The 16,877-nt window shown below is 45.1% G+C and overlaps 1 protein-coding gene across 1 annotated transcript in view; it reads left to right on the top strand.

Annotated features, from left to right (window-relative positions):
• The window catches only part of EEF1A2 (eukaryotic translation elongation factor 1 alpha 2), a 41,789-nt gene extending 25,161 nt beyond the window's left edge, over positions 1 to 16,628 (top strand). The window contains exons 5-8 of the mRNA XM_072996730.2: positions 5,827 to 5,977; positions 8,426 to 8,682; positions 11,352 to 11,586; positions 16,268 to 16,628. Coding sequence (XP_072852831.1) covers positions 5,827 to 5,977; positions 8,426 to 8,682; positions 11,352 to 11,586; positions 16,268 to 16,395 — 771 coding nt within the window. The 3' untranslated portion in view covers positions 16,396 to 16,628. The remainder of the gene's footprint in view (positions 1 to 5,826; positions 5,978 to 8,425; positions 8,683 to 11,351; positions 11,587 to 16,267) is intronic.
• The last annotated feature ends 249 nt before the right edge of the window (positions 16,629 to 16,877 follow it).

Below are 16,877 nucleotides of genomic sequence, written 5' to 3' on the forward strand. Positions count from 1 at the left end.
AGTTAACGTGATCATTATATTAGGTTACAAACATGATTATGATTCTTTAGAGCAATGATTTCTATGTCATGTCATGTTTTTTCCTGCAACATATGTTTGAGCTTATAGGGGGGTTGGACATGTTTATGAGTCATCTGGTGAAAAAGGCCAGATGACTCATAAATATGTTTGAACTTGCTTACAAATTCAAATGTAGGTTGGAGAGAAGATGTGACGTGTCATAGAAATCGTCCCCCTGATTGAATATATACAGTAGTACTTCGGTTTGCGAACATCTCGGTTTACGTACTTTTCAGTTTACGAACCAAAATCCATAAGAAATAAAGCCCCGGGTTACGTTGTTTTCTTTTCTTTCTTTTTGCCCCCCACACTACAAAAGGATTTTCCCAGGGCGCATTGTGGCTATAGAGCCGCCCCTTTCATAGCGCAATTGACGTTTCTGTTTGCGAAATTTCCGTACTACATAACGTCTCGTAGAATGGATCCATTTCACAAACTGAGGTACTACTATACGTGTGTTTAAGATAGAACACAATATGAAACACTTAGTCTACATTAACCTTTCCTACACATCACCCCAAAAGACTGGTGAGTTCATCAGGAAACAGATAGCCAGGATAAATATCAAAAGTCTCTTTAAAAACTTCAAGGAAACCTCAACAGAAATTCCTTCTTTCCACGCAAGGCTGACAGGTGAAAAGGGGGGGAGGGTGTGGTTGATTCAAGTTTATCCAATGAAACTGAGAAGTGGATTCAGAAAATCACTTAATGGGTTGATGGAACTCACCGCCACAAGATAGGGGACTGAAAGGCGATGAGGGAGTTCATAAAGGAGTCCGGGTCTGTTAGTGGCTAGTAATTACGATCAATGTGAGAAAAGGCTTCCTAGATCAGACTGATGGCCTATGTAGTCCAGTCATCTGTTTGCACCGGTGAAACACGAGGAGCCCACCAGTGAAACACGAGGGCAGTGAAACACCTTGGCATGGAGGTTATGCACCAGCTCAGATACAGAGGCATGCTGACTGTATGGTATGTAGCCATTGGGACTAGTTGCCACAGATAGACTGTAATGGAAAGCTTCCATTTTCAGAATTGCAATTGGCCTCTTGCATCCTTATGTTGGAGATTTAAGAAAGAAAGGGGAAACCTTTTTTGCATCTGTAGTGGGCAGTAGGAATGGTCAACGATGTTCAAAGAGAGGAAAGGAAATTATGGGTATTGATATACAGAGGTGTCCAATCCGTGACAACTTCCTTAAAATCTGTTTGGAAATATCTAATTGGAATGAGTGAAAAGGGAATATTATTATGGTAACAGTTGCAAGATTGATATTTGAAAGGAACTGGAAAAATAATAGCCAATTTAATAGGGTGGATTGGTATAAAGAAATGTGGAATATGGCTATCAGTGATGAAATTAACATGTGCATCGAAAGTAAGAAAAGGAATATTGAGGGCCGGTTATTTTAAGGATCTATGGTTTGTTTGTTTTTATTACATGTATTTGGGAAAGGTAAAGATCATACTCCAGGAGAAGAATAGGTAGGTAGGTAGGTAGGTAGGTAGGTAGGTAGGTAGGTAGGTAGGTAGGTAGGTAGGTAGGTAGGTAGGTAGGTAGGTAGGTAGGTAGGTAGGAAGATGGATGGATGGATGGATGGATGGATGGATGGATGGATGGATGGATGGATGGATGGATAGATAGATAGATAGATAGATAGATAGATAGATAGATAGATAGATAGATAGATAGATAGATAGATAGATAGATAGATAGATAGATAGATAGATAGATAGATAGATAGATAGATATTGGGGAGAAACAGGGCATGCCAACTCAAAGAGCGGAAAAAACCCAGAGGCTGGTAGCGAACACTGGGATGTATTTATGAGTTTTGATTTGAACTCGAATTTATGTTTTTGTTGTTAGTTTCTTTTCTTTTCTCCCTTTTTCTCTGTGCCGTTGTTTATTATTAAAATAAAGAAATAAATGTTTAAAAAATTGGCCTCTCATGAAAGCTTCAGAAGGGAGAACATTGAAGAAGAATGTTGCCGTTGTTAAGGGGTTTCTGTTGAGGTTTCTCTGGTGGTTGTGGGAATGGTCTTTTAATTTATTTTTTAGAGAATTGGCTAGGACCCCCCCCCCCCCGCTTTGCCCAGTGGAATTGCCCGTAATGCACTCATGCATAAGTAATGGTAATACTAAACCCTATGATGGCTTTGGGTTGGCCACCGGAGGACGCTGTGGCTTCGGAAATCTTACAGAAAGAGGCAAAGATGCAGTTGCCTCTTTCTGTAAGATTTTTACCCATTTTGACAGGGGTCCAGATCCTTTTAAATGCTGAAGATGACCACGATCTTCTTCCATGGCCTATGTGCCGTGAGCGATCCAGCTGCGCTTTATGCCTTCCCTGTCGTCAGAAGAAAGAAAAATACTTTGTGTGGGAGGAAAATTATACAGGAAAAAAATGGTGTTTATCCCTAGGAAATCTTGGGAATTCCATTTCTTTTGCGACAGATTGGAAGGAGCAACGAGGGGAAGCTCTCGGCACCCAAGTCAAATGGCCAGGATTTCTTGGGGGGAAAAAAACTGGAAAGTTGAACTGGCATAACATCATAGATGGGAAAAGTTGCTTTTTCAGATGACGTGCTCCCTGCCATGTTGGCTGGGGATTTCTGGGAGCCGTTGCACAAATAAATAATTTTTCCGTCTCTGTGTCTGCCTAAAAGTGATAGGTGTTTGTGAAATGCATATGCCCACCGGCACTGAAAGGAAGATCATTCCAAGGGCTCTTTCCAGATGATCGGTCACTGAGGATAACCAATATTTCTCCAACCACCCACATGATGTGAATTGGGGCAGGTGACTGCGGTGGGGCTGAAGGATCGTTTTTTTGGATTTATTAGCCGTCTGAGGTCTATACTCACAAGCGGAGGGAGTAAAGGGGAGGAGGTGTGGCCAAAGAGACTTAATTTGCACATTTAATTTTTTAATTTTTGTCTGTGTCAAGGTCAACACATTGGTTGATGTTAACTTTAAAATGGGGTTATGTTTAAGGAGTGGAGATTTTTTTTGTTAAAAAGACCTGCCGCTGGTCTCCCAAAGAGGGCAGAAGAGAACTTTTAGGAGTAAAAAAATGTTTTTTAAATGGCCTGCTTTTTGCCCACCCTGATACAAATCCTGGCTTGGTTCACATAGAGACCAAAGCTGTAACTTGGCAAGCCTTTTCGGTTCTTTCCAGAGGGCCTTTTTTGCTTATTTTTTATTTGCTCCAGGTTTTGTTGGGTCAAGTACTGATCTGAGCACAGTGGTGCCTCTACTTTCTTCCCTCCGTTACTCCCCTGCCCATATACAGAGGCCACACTCGACTACGGTGCCAGCGAAAAAGAATGAGCTGGCTGACACGAGAGTCAGCTCAAGAAGCTGATGATGCCCTTAACGGGAGAGGTGGCTGTTGTTGTGTGCCTTCCAGTGGCCTCCCAACTCACAGAGAATGAGCCGTCTCTAAAAAGTCCACCACTGCCTTGCTCAGCTCTTGCAAACTCAAGCCTGTGGCTTCCTCTAAACGAGTCAGTCCCTCTCATGTTTGGTCTTCCTCAGACATCGTGAGTGGCTGGTTTTTTCAGCCAACTTTCTGGGATGTTCTGCTGTTGCTCCCAGACTCCCTCCTACAGGAGGACAGACTGGCCCCATCTTTGCTTCCAAAAGTCGTCAAAGTCTTTCCTTTTATTCCTTTTTTTTAGTATTTGCATATTTATTGTTTTAGCTTTAATATTGCCTTTCAGCGATGTAAGCTGCCTTTTAATACTCAGTGTTCTTAGCTTTAAATATTGTCTTTTAATGATGTGAACCCCTGTTGTATACTCATTGTTTTCAGCTTTAAATATAGTCTTTCAGAGATGGTTGAGCGAAGGTACACAAAATCATGAACAACCTCCAATTCTTGTGTGGAGATGGTAATAGAGGGAGGTGAGTCCACGCCCTGGCCCGTGACTTGTGTTTTCTTCAGGCTGATTGTTAGTCCAAAGTCCTGACAGGCCTTACTGAAACGATTCATGAGTTGTTGGAGGTCTTCAGCAGAGTGAGCAACAATGGCTGCATCATTGGCAAAGCAGCTACCATGTTCTCTAGACTCACAAAGAGAGTATGGCTCAATAAGAAGCTGATGACACATACCAAGATCCAGGTCTATAGAGCCTGTGTCCTGAGCACACTCCTGTACTGCAGCGAGTCCTGGACCCTTTGTGCCCGGCAGGAGAGGAAGCTGAACACCTTCCATATGCGTTGCCTACGACGGATTTTTTGCATCACCTGGCAGGACAAAGTTCCAAACAGAGTAGTCCTAGAACGAGCTGGAATATTCAGCATGAATACATTACTGAAACAGCAATGTCTACGTTGGCTTGGGCACATCGTGAGAATGGCTGATGGTCAGATTCCAAAGGATCTCCTGTACGGAGAATTAGTGCAGGGAAGTCGCCCCAGAGGGAGACCTCAGCTGCGATACAAGGATATCTGCAAGCGGGATCTGAAGGCCTTAGGAATAGACCTCAACAGATGGGAAACCCTGACATCTGACCGTTCAGCCTGGAGGCAGGCAGTGCTTCACGGCCTCTCCCAATTTGAAGAGACCCTTGTCCAGCAGGCCAAGGCAAAGAGGAAGTCAGAAAAGCAGCAAAACCAGGGAGCTGGACAGGGAACAGATTGGATTTGTCTTCAGTGTGGAAGAGATTGCCACTCTCGAGTTGGCCTCTTCAGCCACACTAGACGCTGTTCCAAGTCCTCCATACAGAGCACGACACCATAGTCTTTCGAGACTGAAGGATGCCTATAGTCTTTCAAGGATGTAAGCTGTCTTTGATCCTTTTAAAGGAGAAAGGTGGGGGGAATGAATGAATAAATGAATGAATAGATAAATAGATAAATAAGATCCTCGAATGTTAACAATAGTGTTTTTTCTATGAAAGCACCAAAACCAAAGTTTTGCAGAAATCTTTGTAACAGCCACAGTGCATGCAGAAGCACTTGTGTGGAGGACAGCCCCGTGGGAGCCCAGATCATCCTGGTCTCTGATTCCTGCTCAGCTGTGTTTCTTTCCGGTTGAGCGTGAGCCTTTAACCACCTCCCAGACTGAGCTACCTCGCAAGACTCTTCTGAGCATCAAAAGGGAAGGAAGAACCACACGGACAACACTTGAGTTTATGGGAGGAAGAAAGGAAGGTTATAGGTGGAAGAAAGCAGAGATATGCTGTAACACCTGTATATCTCTGGTTCCAAGAAGTCTTTATGCTTTTTAAGACTATAGTTGAAGAACCTTTGAAAGAATTCCTAGCCTTAGTCGCTGGTGCTGGCCCGTTGTTCTGTTGTTAGACCGGTTTGCTCCCTGCACAACATACCTTTCTCTCTACAGTTCTGCTTTTCAGGGTGGCACTTTTATTAGGTGGGAGCTGTGCTTGTTGGCTGTGAAATGTGTCTCCTGTGCAAAACTCAGCCATTCCCTGCTTAGCTTTGCCCAGATCCTGAATGTCAGCATTTCTAAGAGACAAATCCGGAGGCGCAACTGATTTAGGGCTAAGGGAAACCAAACTTTTATCTTTAAAAAGAGCAGTGGCAAAGTCCATGGAGAGGAGCAAACTGCTAATAATATAACATTTGACCCTGAGGTGTGTGTGTGTGTGTCTGTCCGTGTGCGCATGCACACATGCATGTAAATAAATAAGGATGCCTTATTTTAAGTTGTTGGCTTTCTGCAGCGTATGCTGGAATTCTCCGGCGCCCAGGGGTGCATTTCCACTCAACGCAGGCTTCCGCCATTTTGTTTTCCAGATGCCCTGGTTCAAAGGCTGGAAAGTGGAGCGTAAAGAAGGGAATGCCAGCGGAGTGTCCCTGCTGGAAGCTCTGGATACCATCCTGCCCCCCACTCGCCCCACAGATAAACCTCTACGTCTGCCCCTTCAAGATGTCTACAAGATTGGAGGTGAGCCAAAAGTGGAGAGGTCTGTCTGGCTAGAAAGATGCCATTTGCCCCTGTTGTTTTCCAGTTTGCTAGGTAGCCTCATTCAGTAACACCCTGCACAATTTCTCCTTACTGGGCTTAGCAAAGAAAGTGGGCAGGATCCCACTGCAGTTTGCTTAGCTTGCTGTGACTAATTCATGAGACTGCATCTGTTTTGTGTGCTTGGTCACGTGCCCGCTTGCACAACTGAAATGTATTCCAGCAACTCATGAATTAGCTGGAGTTAGCTGAAGTGAGTTACAGAAACCTTACCAGTAGAATTCTAACCAGCACGTTGTACACAATGAACAAACATAGATTTGGGTAAATGGGATTATATACACCCCATCTAGACCATCTACTGTATTTTTCCATGTAGAAAAAGACACTTTCCCCTAAAAACAATTAGAGGAAAAATTGAAGGTCATTTTATACACAGAAGTAAGCCCTTTGGTCCCTGCTATCCTCCTCCACGTTTTGCAAAGAAAGTGGAGGGGGAAAGCGATTCCTGCTTTCCTCCTACACTTTCTTTGCAAAAAGCTGCTTTCCCCCTCCACTTTTGTTGCAAAAAGTATAGGGGGAAACAGCTTTTTGCAAAGAAAGTGGAGAGAGAAAGCACTTTCCTTGCAATAAAGTGGAGGGGGAAAGCAGGAATCAGAGTGCTTTGATTCCTGCCTTCCTCCTCCACTTTCTTGCAATGAAAGAAATTTTGGGTTAGAAAAGTGGGGTGTGTCTTATACACCCCACTTTTCTTATACATGGAAAACATGGTATACATAGCCTGCCACATACTCGCCATCTGCTGCATGCCTTAGATTTTAGCACAGGCAACTAAAAAAAAGAGAGGAACGTCTGAATTATGCATGTATTGCAAGGTGCAAAGAATTTCTTGGATCAAATGGCTGACGAACAAAGAAGCCCTGAAGTGAAAGAATAAAGAAATCTTAAAATACAGAAAGCTAAAATGTTTCAGTCCTGCAACAAAAACAGACAAATCAGAGTAAAATGAATGGGAGAGGAAATGCAGGAGAAAGACGAGTGCATTCTGTGAAGAAGCTGGACAATGGGTTTTGTGCAACACGACATGGTTGTTTAGAAGCGGCTGCTTGCGAAGTCAGAGTTGCCGTGATGAAGGTCAACCTCTAATAAGAGAAGAATAACAAGAAATTACCAAGAAGATGAGCAGTTCTAGGTCTTTATGGTCATATTCTAAGAGTACTCCACCCACTTCTCCATTAACTAACATTATAAGCAAAATAGCGTTGCATGTGTGCGTGCGTGTGGGAGAACAGTTTGAATGAACAGGGCGGGCAATCTTTGATACGTTTCCTCCAGGTAAAGGTGCTTACGATTCCAGGAAATGTGTTTAGCCTATGTTAAGTTACACAGAATTACAGTGTGTTTAGCTGATGGATGTCTTTTTAAAAAAAGTTCCTGAACTGGGGGGGCTCTGGCCGTGCACCCCTAGAAACCAAAATCTTTCTCCCCAACCCCCAGCTTTCTTCATTTTCACAACCCAACGATGTTGTCAAATAATGGGAAATTAGAAGCACCTTCTGTTTATTTAGCTGTTTGAAATATGTGCCTAGCCATAGAAAATTCTCAAAGCTGTTCTGCATAATAAAACAATACATAATAGATGGGCTACTTATATACCACCCCATAGTGCTTAAAGCCTTTTCTGGGTGGTTTACAATTTAATGATGCTGGCTACATATTGCACCGCCACCTCAGCAAGCTGGGCACTCGGTTTACCAACTGGAAGGCCAAGCCAGCCTTGAGCTGGCTACGTGATTCAATCGGCCCTTGATCTCAAATCATGAGCAGAGCCTTGACTGCAGTATTGCAGTTTAACCACTGCGCCAAGATGCTGGTAGCCACAATACATTTTACGTAATAATAATAATAAAAAGCTTCCGAACACATTACAATGGAGATCTTACTTTGGTGTTAATAATAACTTGTGCCCTTCGTATTGCAAAATGACAGTGGAGCCAAGGGCATGACAATCGGTCATGACTGTCTCTTTGGCAACAATGAAGAGTTTTCCCCCCCTCTTCGTACAGAACATGGCAAAGCCTTGCATATGTCTCACTCCCTCGCCACCCTTTTAGCATCTGCTCCGTTGTACTGCAGCAGTAGTCTTAGTAATTATGTTCTTGTCAATTATAATCACAATCAGTAGAGTGGGCTTTGGGTTGGCAGTTTTGTAGACAATCCCGCAGTCTGATATTTCAACTTGATCTCAGGTGCTAAAGAGGTGAATTCTCCCTCGTTGAGTCTGAAGGATTTCGTGTTGTCGTATTTATTTATCATTTATTTTCTTAAAATATTTTTACTCCGCCTTTCTGCTGAAAAAGAAGCGCCCCTAAGGCGGCTGGCGTCATCCTGTCCTCCTGAGTCACTCCTTCTCACCTTCCATCCCCACAGGTATTGGGACCGTCCCAGTGGGTCGCGTGGAGACCGGGATCCTGAGACCTGGCATGGTGGTGACTTTCGCCCCCGTGAACATCACCACAGAGGTGAAGTCTGTGGAGATGCACCACGAGGCCCTGAGCGAGGCCCTGCCGGGAGACAACGTGGGCTTCAACGTCAAGAATGTCTCAGTGAAGGACATCCGCCGTGGCAACGTCTGTGGCGACAGCAAATCGGATCCACCTCAGGAGGCGGCTCAGTTCACCTCTCAGGTGAGGGGGAAAGGGTTCGAAAAGCTGCGCGGTCAGGCCAAGAGTAGCTTGTTTTGGACTACAATGTCCAGCATACCTCATGGCCATGCTGGGTGGGGATGCTAGGATTTGTGATTCAAAAAAGGAGGAACTTTTCCAGACTCTGTTTCAGATGAAAACATTTGGTGCTCTATCCCCTATCCTGTCTTAAATAGGGGAATTGCTAATTACCTCAGATAGAATTAGGTTTTCAGAGGTTCACAAGAAAGACTTTAAGAAATTACAGTTCCAAATAAAAGGTTGAAATGTTAGGTCAGTTTATCTACACTTTATTTTTCAGGTGGTCACCTCTGATGGGTGAATTGGTTGTAATGAACTGGCTCCACAGCTCTAATTCCGTGAACATTTCTCTGGGCAAACGTCTAACCTTCCCAGTGAACCTGGGAGAACGTACGTCTGAGGGAATAGACGCACGAGATTGAGCTGTGTGACTTCAGTGACCAATTAAAACATCAAAAGCTTTCTGTACGCGAACACAGTGAAGTCTTTACACACCAGTGCCCTGGTGTGTTCTCTGTCCTACCGATCAGTTAGGGCACCAATTGAAGTGTTACTGAAGCTCAGAAGATTTGTTGTTGTTTAGTTGTTAAATCATGTCCAACTCTTCGTGACCCCATGGACCAGAGCATGCCAGGCCCTCCTGTCTTCCACTGCCTCCCGGAGTTGGGTCAAATTCATGTTGGTTGCTTCGATGACACTGTCCAGCCATCTCGTCCTCGGTCATCTCCTTCTCCTCTTGCCTTCACACTTTCCCAACATCAGGGTCTTTTCCAAGGAGTCTTCTCTTCTTATGAGATGGCCAAAGTATTGGACCCTCAGCTTCAGAATCTGTCCTTCCAGGGAGCACTCAGGGTTGATTTCATTCAAAATGGAGAGGTGTGTTCTCTTTGCAGTCCAGGGGACTCTCAAGAGTCTCCTCCAGCACCACAATTCAAAAGCATCCATTCTTCGGCGGTCAGCATTCTTTATGGTCCAGCTCTCACTTCCATACATCGCTACAGGAAAAACCATAGCTTTGACTGTGCGGACCTTTGTTGGCGAAGCAGTGTCTCTGCTTTTTAAGATGCTGTTGAGGTTTGTCACCGCTTTCCTCCCAAGAAGCAGGTGTCTTTTAATTTCGTGGCTGCTGTCACCATCTGCAGTGATCATGGAGCCCAAGAAAGTAAAATCTGTTACTGCCTCCATGTCTTCCCCTTCTGTTTGCCAGGAGGTGATGGGACCAGTGGCCATGATCTTAGTTTTTTTGATGTTGAGCTGGAGCAGGAACTGGCAAGCCACTCCAGTATCTTTGCCAAGAAAACTCAGAAGATTAACAGATCTCAATTTTTAAAAACTTATAAAAATCCCCTTTCAGAAATCCTGCAATGTTGATATTTATTTGGACCCTACTGATTTAAAATCTGGCAGGAATGAATGGATTTCCCCACCACCCAAAGCCAAAAACAGATCTCCAACCTTAGAAAATTAGGATCCTCCCCCACCCTTACTTCTTGCTCCAGAAGATAGATCTTCGCCTCTCATCCGTGCAATGTTGGATCTCGGAGGAAGGAGGAAAGATAGGAATGGGTGAAAGCTGGGGTCCAGAGCTCGCCTCTCTTTCGCCAGGGAGAGCATTCAAGTCAGCCCTGGGGCCAATGTAGATGATTTCCCTCCCATTGTTGGTAAGACTGTTTGCTGCCAGCAGAAGCCCAAGACAGGAAGCCGTTGTCATTTTTCTTATCAGAAATTGTATTTGCTCAGATGGCCTCTGTGCAAAACTAGCAATCTTTCCTGTTTGGAAGTAAATGGGAGGGAAATCATTTAAAAAACAAAAAAGGCTGTGGAAAGAATTGCCGGTGCTGTGCAATATAGTGAGACTCTGATGCAAGCCCACGTTTTCTCTGGCTTGGGCGGGGTGTCCTGTCCCACACCGTGGTTGCAAGCAGGCAAGCTCCCGCTGGTTTAAACGGCTGCTATCTTGCAGTAGGTTTGTCAAAGGCTACGTGTGTGTTGCCGAACACAGCATTCTTCCCCCCCCCCCCCCCGTTGTGCCAGTGTGCAAAGTGTAGGGTGTGGGATGTGCAGAGCGATCCCAGGAGCGGGTGAAAATGCCACGGTTAAAAACACCCCTTTCTTGGGAGGGGTGTCATAGAAAAAGAAGTACAGAGATAACCCGCTAACTCCTTTGGTTTATTCGTCAAGCTGGAAGTGTATTCTGTTTTTCTGAAACCTTGTGTTTATGGCGGTGTTGTTTCGCTCCAAGAGGGCAGTGTTGCTCAAGAGGTTGACCACCATCATCATGTAAGTCAGTTCTGGCTTACGGTGACTCTTTTCAGAATTTCCCAGGTAGTCAATAGGCTGAACTGGTTTAGTATCTCCTCCTTCTGCAGTGGGGAGGTCACCTTGGGATGGTGCAGCTGGCCCAAGGCCACCCAGGCTGGCTCTACTCGCAAGAGGCACAGTGGGGGAATCAGAACTCTCAACCTCTGGCTCTGCGGACAGAGACCTAAACCACTGAGCTACTAGCTGAGCTGAAATATCTGTTGTCTTTACCGACTTCATTCCTGACTACATTTCTCTCTCCCCCTTTTTTTTTTTTTTTTTTTTTTTTTTTTTTTTTTTTTTTTTTTTTTTTTTTTTGCTTATTGTAGGTGATCATCCTGAACCACCCTGGCCAGATCAGTGCTGGCTACTCCCCTGTCATTGACTGCCACACTGCCCACATTGCGTGCAAGTTTGCTGAGCTGAAGGAGAAGATTGACAGGCGCTCCGGCAAGAAGCTGGAGGACAACCCCAAGTCTTTGAAATCTGGAGATGCTGCCATTGTGGAGATGATCCCGGGCAAGCCCATGTGTGTGGAGAGCTTCTCCCAGTACCCACCTTTGGGTGAGAATGGTTTCTCTATTTATATCTTTTACAGATCACTACCAGGACAGATAACAATCTCTTTCTAAATAAATTTGTAAGATGCCCAGAAACTATATGTGAGAGATACAGTCGTGCCCTGCTTAACGATCTCCCTGTATATCGACGAATCCGCTTTACGGCGATATGTTTTAATGGGTTTTTTTCGCTTTGTGACGATCAGTTCCCTGCTTTGGGAACTGATTCTTCGCATTACGACGATCAAAACAGCTGATCGTCGGGTTTTCAAAATGGCTGCTCAAAATGGCTCCTCACTGTTTTTAGGAGGCATTTTTCACAAGACAGGCACCCAAAAATGGCCGCTGTATGGAGGATCTTTGCTGGATGAGCAGGTATTCAGCCCATTGGAACACACTGAACGGTTTTCAATGCATTTCAATGGGCTTTTTTATTTCACTTGACGACGTTTTAGCTCTACAGCAATTTCGCTGGAACGAATTAATGTCATCAAGCAAGGCACCACTGTACCTAGGAATGTTACTACCTGAGATTACAGTAGGGACATGAAGAACCTCAGAAAGAGTCATGTTGACAAGGGCTTCCAAACCCTTCAAGAGGGCTTGCCGTTCAGCACAAGAGTAAGACAGGGAGCACTTTCTCCTCCTTCTTCTTAGGCCGTCTGTCATTTGCCCAGAGGGTCTCTGTGCAAAGTTAGCGTCCTTTGCTGTTGTACACATAAACACAGCAAGCACTAAAGGACTGGTGGAGGGGGAAAAAAGACACAAACAAACCAGTCTGTGCTTCTGATTTTAGAGTGACTGCAACCCGGCAGCCGCTATTCTGGTTGTTTATACAATTCACAAAAGTGGCAAAAACCATTTTAGCCAACGTGAGAACTCTGGTGGGTGGTCCCAGAAAATATTTTGCCATCTTGCAAGGCAAAGATTTTTTAAAAATACAGTGGTGCCATGCATAGTGACATTAATCCGTTCCGGATTAATCGTCGCTATGAGGAAACATCGCTAAACGGAACAGGAAAAGTCATAGGAACGCATTAAAGTTCGTTTAATGCGTTCCTATGGGGCCAGACTCGCAGTTCAGCGAAGTTCCTCCATAGCGCCGCCATTTTTGCGCCCTCGGTAAGCGAGGGCAGGGCGCGAAAACGCTGCGGGTAGCCATTTTGGGCACTCGGCGGCCATTTGGAACCAACGATCAGCTGTTCAAAAAACATCGCAATGCAAAGATCGGTAAGCGAAACGCTTACTGATCATCGCAATGCGATGTTTTACCCATTAAAACATTGCAATGCGATCACATTAGCGATCGAAAAAATAGATCGCTATGCGGATTCGTCGTTAAACTGTGCACTCGTTATGCGAGGCACCACTGTACTATTGTATTGAATTGAGTTTTATTTTTCAATTCCTTCCCGGACAAACTAATCAACGTTTTTTACACCTCTAGGCTTAGTGTCTCCATGGCTAACCATCAACTTCCTCCTCTGACAACTTATTCTCTCAGCTTTAGTTAATTTTAAATGGTTTTGCCCCACCTTTCTCCTTAAGAAGGACCCAAGCGGCTTACGCTACTGAAAGAAAACATTTAAAGCTGAAAGCCATGAGTAGCGATGAGTTCCCCTTCTTAATCAGAACAGACTAGAAGCTTCATCTTCCATTGGTGGCCGGTTCTCTCTGGTGGGCCTGTCGAGCCATCATCACAATTGGCTGTAGGTTTCGAAGGGCTGTGTTGTGGCCTCTCCCCAACGTTGATCAGGCCGCCCTTTGGTTCCCCAGTGATGCTAGTTCTTGTTGGTGCCAGTTTGACTTCCACAGGTGAGCCGCACGTACCCAGTGGCACCAGGGCTGTGTTGATCCGGGTGCTCAGCAGCTTCCAATGAAGTGTGAGAGGGAGGCTGGTGGATGCGGGACTAGCAGCAGGTACTGGACGGGCATACAAGGCATCAGGCCTGGGCTCTGGCTGTGGCCATCTGCATATGTTCTGCTATCCACTGGAGGAATCTTTAAAAGAGAGCTAACAATTCTCTTAACACATTCAATAGCTAGTTAACGTTTGCTGACTAACGGTAGAGCTGAGAGCGCAGGGCCACGGGCCACTACGAGTGTACGTTTTCCATGCATAACAGAGGTTCCTTGTTGCGCCTGGGAAGTGTCACATGCCTGAAGTAGCTGTTCTACATGTCTGCATTTCAGACAGAATAGCTATTCCACCTGTCTCCAGTACAGAAAGAGGATGGGATGGGGTAGTGTCTGGATCAGGGCAGAAATGTGCAAATACGGGCCTGGTGCTGCCTAGGAATCGCAGCCCTTTCAGGTTATAATGCCTTCCTTTCCTGCTAAAATTTCCTGCTAAGACGTCTTCCTGCTAAACTAAAACTAAAACCTCCCAAACCAAAATGCCACCTTTTGGATTAGGACCTGGTTTGTGACATATTATGCCACTTTCAGCTGGTCTGAGGAACTGCTGTCTTTACCTCCAGGGTTGGGCTGCATTATAACCTGAAATGGCTGCGATTCCTAGGCAGCACGAGGCCCGTATTTGCTCTTGACTCGACTTCTGCATTTTGCAGGCAGCCTGAGGCCGTAATAGTAGAATGGCGTGGGGGAAACACATGCAGAACACCCAATTTTCATCCCACACTCAGGTCATAGGAGAGATCTGGTGATCACCCAGACAGGATAATACTGATCTGCTGTTGCCCCGTCTATTTGGTCCTAAAATAAAACAGTAAATATAATGGTGGTTGTAGGTTTTTCAGACTGTTTGGCCGTGTTCTGGAGGTTTTTCTTCCTAACATTTTGCCGGCCTCTGGTGTAGGGTGTAGGATGCATTCTACAACTGAACACAGAAAGGGTACTGACTCCTGTCCTCTGAAGATGCCGGCCACAGAGACTGGCGAAACATTAGGAAGAAAAACCTCCAGAACATGGCCAGACAGCCCAAAAAATCTACAACAACCATCGGATCCTGGCCATGAAAGCTGTCGAACAGATGGGAAACCCTGACATATGAGCGTTCAGCCTGGAGGCAGGCGTTGCATCACGGCCTCTCCCAATTTGAAGAGACCCTTGTCCAGCAGGCCGAGGCAAAGAGGCAGTCCCGAAACCAGCAAAACCAGGGAGCTGGACAGGGGACAGATTGTATTTGTCTTCAGTGTGGAAGGGATGGTCCCTCTCGAATTGGCCTTCTCAGCCACACTAGACGCTGTTCCAAGTCCTCCATACAGAGCACGTTACCATAGTCTTTCGAGACTGAAGGATGCCTAACTAACTAACCAGCAAGTCAATTCTGGTGACCTTGTTCAGGGTTTTTTTATAGACAGGGAATACTCAGAAGTGGCTTTCCCTTCCCTTCCTCTAGGGGGAGCCCTGGGACTGTGCAGCTTGCCCAAAGCCACATAGGCTGGCTCTTCTCCCAGGAGGCACAGTGGGGAATTGAACCGCCAACACCCGGCTCCACAGCCAGATAATTTTATACTACCGCCTACATGTTAAGCAGCTGGACTTTTCCTAGTATTAAACATAATACATAGAGAAAACCTTACCCAACTGAAACAGAAATTGGGTTGCTATTTAAGGGCCTCAAAAGAAGGGCAGAAGAAAAAGTGGCAAGCCACGCTTAGTTCAAACATTTCATACAGTCTGTGCCAAGACATGAGGGCTGCAAGACCTCATTTCACCACTAGAGGGGGGTAGGGTACTGCAGGCTCTGCAGTGTGGCACCTTCTATTTGGTTTTTATTTATTTATTTATTTATTTAACTTATTCGCTGCCTTTTTTGCTTTGTTATACTGTATAAAAACCCAGTTTTGTTATACTGTATGCTGTGAAAGCTGCCTATGAAATACTGCTCTTGAAAACGTCCTCATTAGTAGCCCTGTTCCGTTTTTGCAAACTTAAGGGCATGGTTTCCTAGATTGTCAGTCCATGCATCTAATTTTTAAACAGGTTGTGTGTGTGTGTGTGTGTGTGTTCTTGAAGGCTTTCATGGCCAGGATCCGATGGTTGTTGTAGGTGTTTTGGGCTCTTTGGCCGTGTTCTGAAGGTTTTTCTTCCTAATGTTTCGCCGGTCTCTGTGGCCGGCCTCTTCAGAGGACAGGAGTTAGAATACTGCACAACACAGAATTTTAATTTCGGCTAAAGAGTCCAAAAAACCTACAACAACCAGAGTTGTTTTTTTATTTTTCATTTCATATTATTATTATTATTTCTAAGCCGCCCCAAGTAGACACTGTCTAGAGGGGCAGGGTAAAAATTTAATAAATAAATAAAATAAATAAATATTTGCTTCATAATTTCCAGTAAAACTAATTTTCGCATGCTATGTCCAAAGTACAGCAGCTTCCCTTTAGCTCCTAATGCTAATTCAAGCTTGATTTAATCTCATAATCATAATCATGTGCTGTCAAGTTGATTCCGATTTATGGCAACCCTTTTCAGGTTTGCCTGGTAAGGAATACTCTGAAGTCATTTACGGTTCCCTTCTTCCAGGGGTGCCCTGGGATCATGCAGCTTGCCCAAGGCCACCCAGGCTGGCTCTGCTTAAAATGAATCCGAGACCCAGATCACAGAGTTCTCAAGTATCCCTCTTATTCTTGCTTCTGGCCGTGCAGAAAGCTTTTTCTCCAGCATCCCATTTCCGACCAGTTGATACATATTTTTTTGTAACCTGTGCCATGTTGCAGGGCGCTTTGCCGTGCGCGACATGCGGCAGACGGTGGCCGTGGGCGTCATCAAGAACGTGGAGAAGAAGAGTGGGGGCGCGGGCAAGGTCACCAAGTCGGCCCAGAAGGCCCAGAAGGCCGGCAAATGAATCGTAGGCGCCCAGTGCCTCGCGCAGAAACCGTCCCTGCGACCCGGAGGCCGCCATCTTCTCCCCGAGGCGCACGTCTGCACATCTGCTTGTAAGAGTTTGTATGTCAACGACTGGATGCTCACGATTAAGGTCCAGTGGAAGTTCTTTAAGAGGAAAAGCATGTCCCAGCGTTTGTGAGGCTTTGTGTTAAATTTTACCAATAAAACTGGTACAACATCCACAGAGAAAAATCCAGGTGTTGTTGTGTGTGTGAATGCCGGGGCGGGTTAAGACAAGGAGTACACAGAAGGGTGAGCGTCTCATTTTTTTTTTTTAACAAAAGGGTCATAGGTGTAAACAGGACAGAAGTTTCCTTCTGCCCACGAGGTGCCTTGAGCTTATAATTTTGGTTGTCCAGTTGTCCAGTACAAATGCTGTTTAATTAAAATAAAAAAAAACAGTTGTGTGCCATCAAATCAATTCAGACTTCCAGTGACCCT

Source organism: Pogona vitticeps, chromosome 4 (genome assembly GCF_051106095.1).
Source record: "Pogona vitticeps strain Pit_001003342236 chromosome 4, PviZW2.1, whole genome shotgun sequence".
NCBI classification, from domain to species: domain Eukaryota; kingdom Metazoa; phylum Chordata; class Lepidosauria; order Squamata; family Agamidae; genus Pogona; species Pogona vitticeps.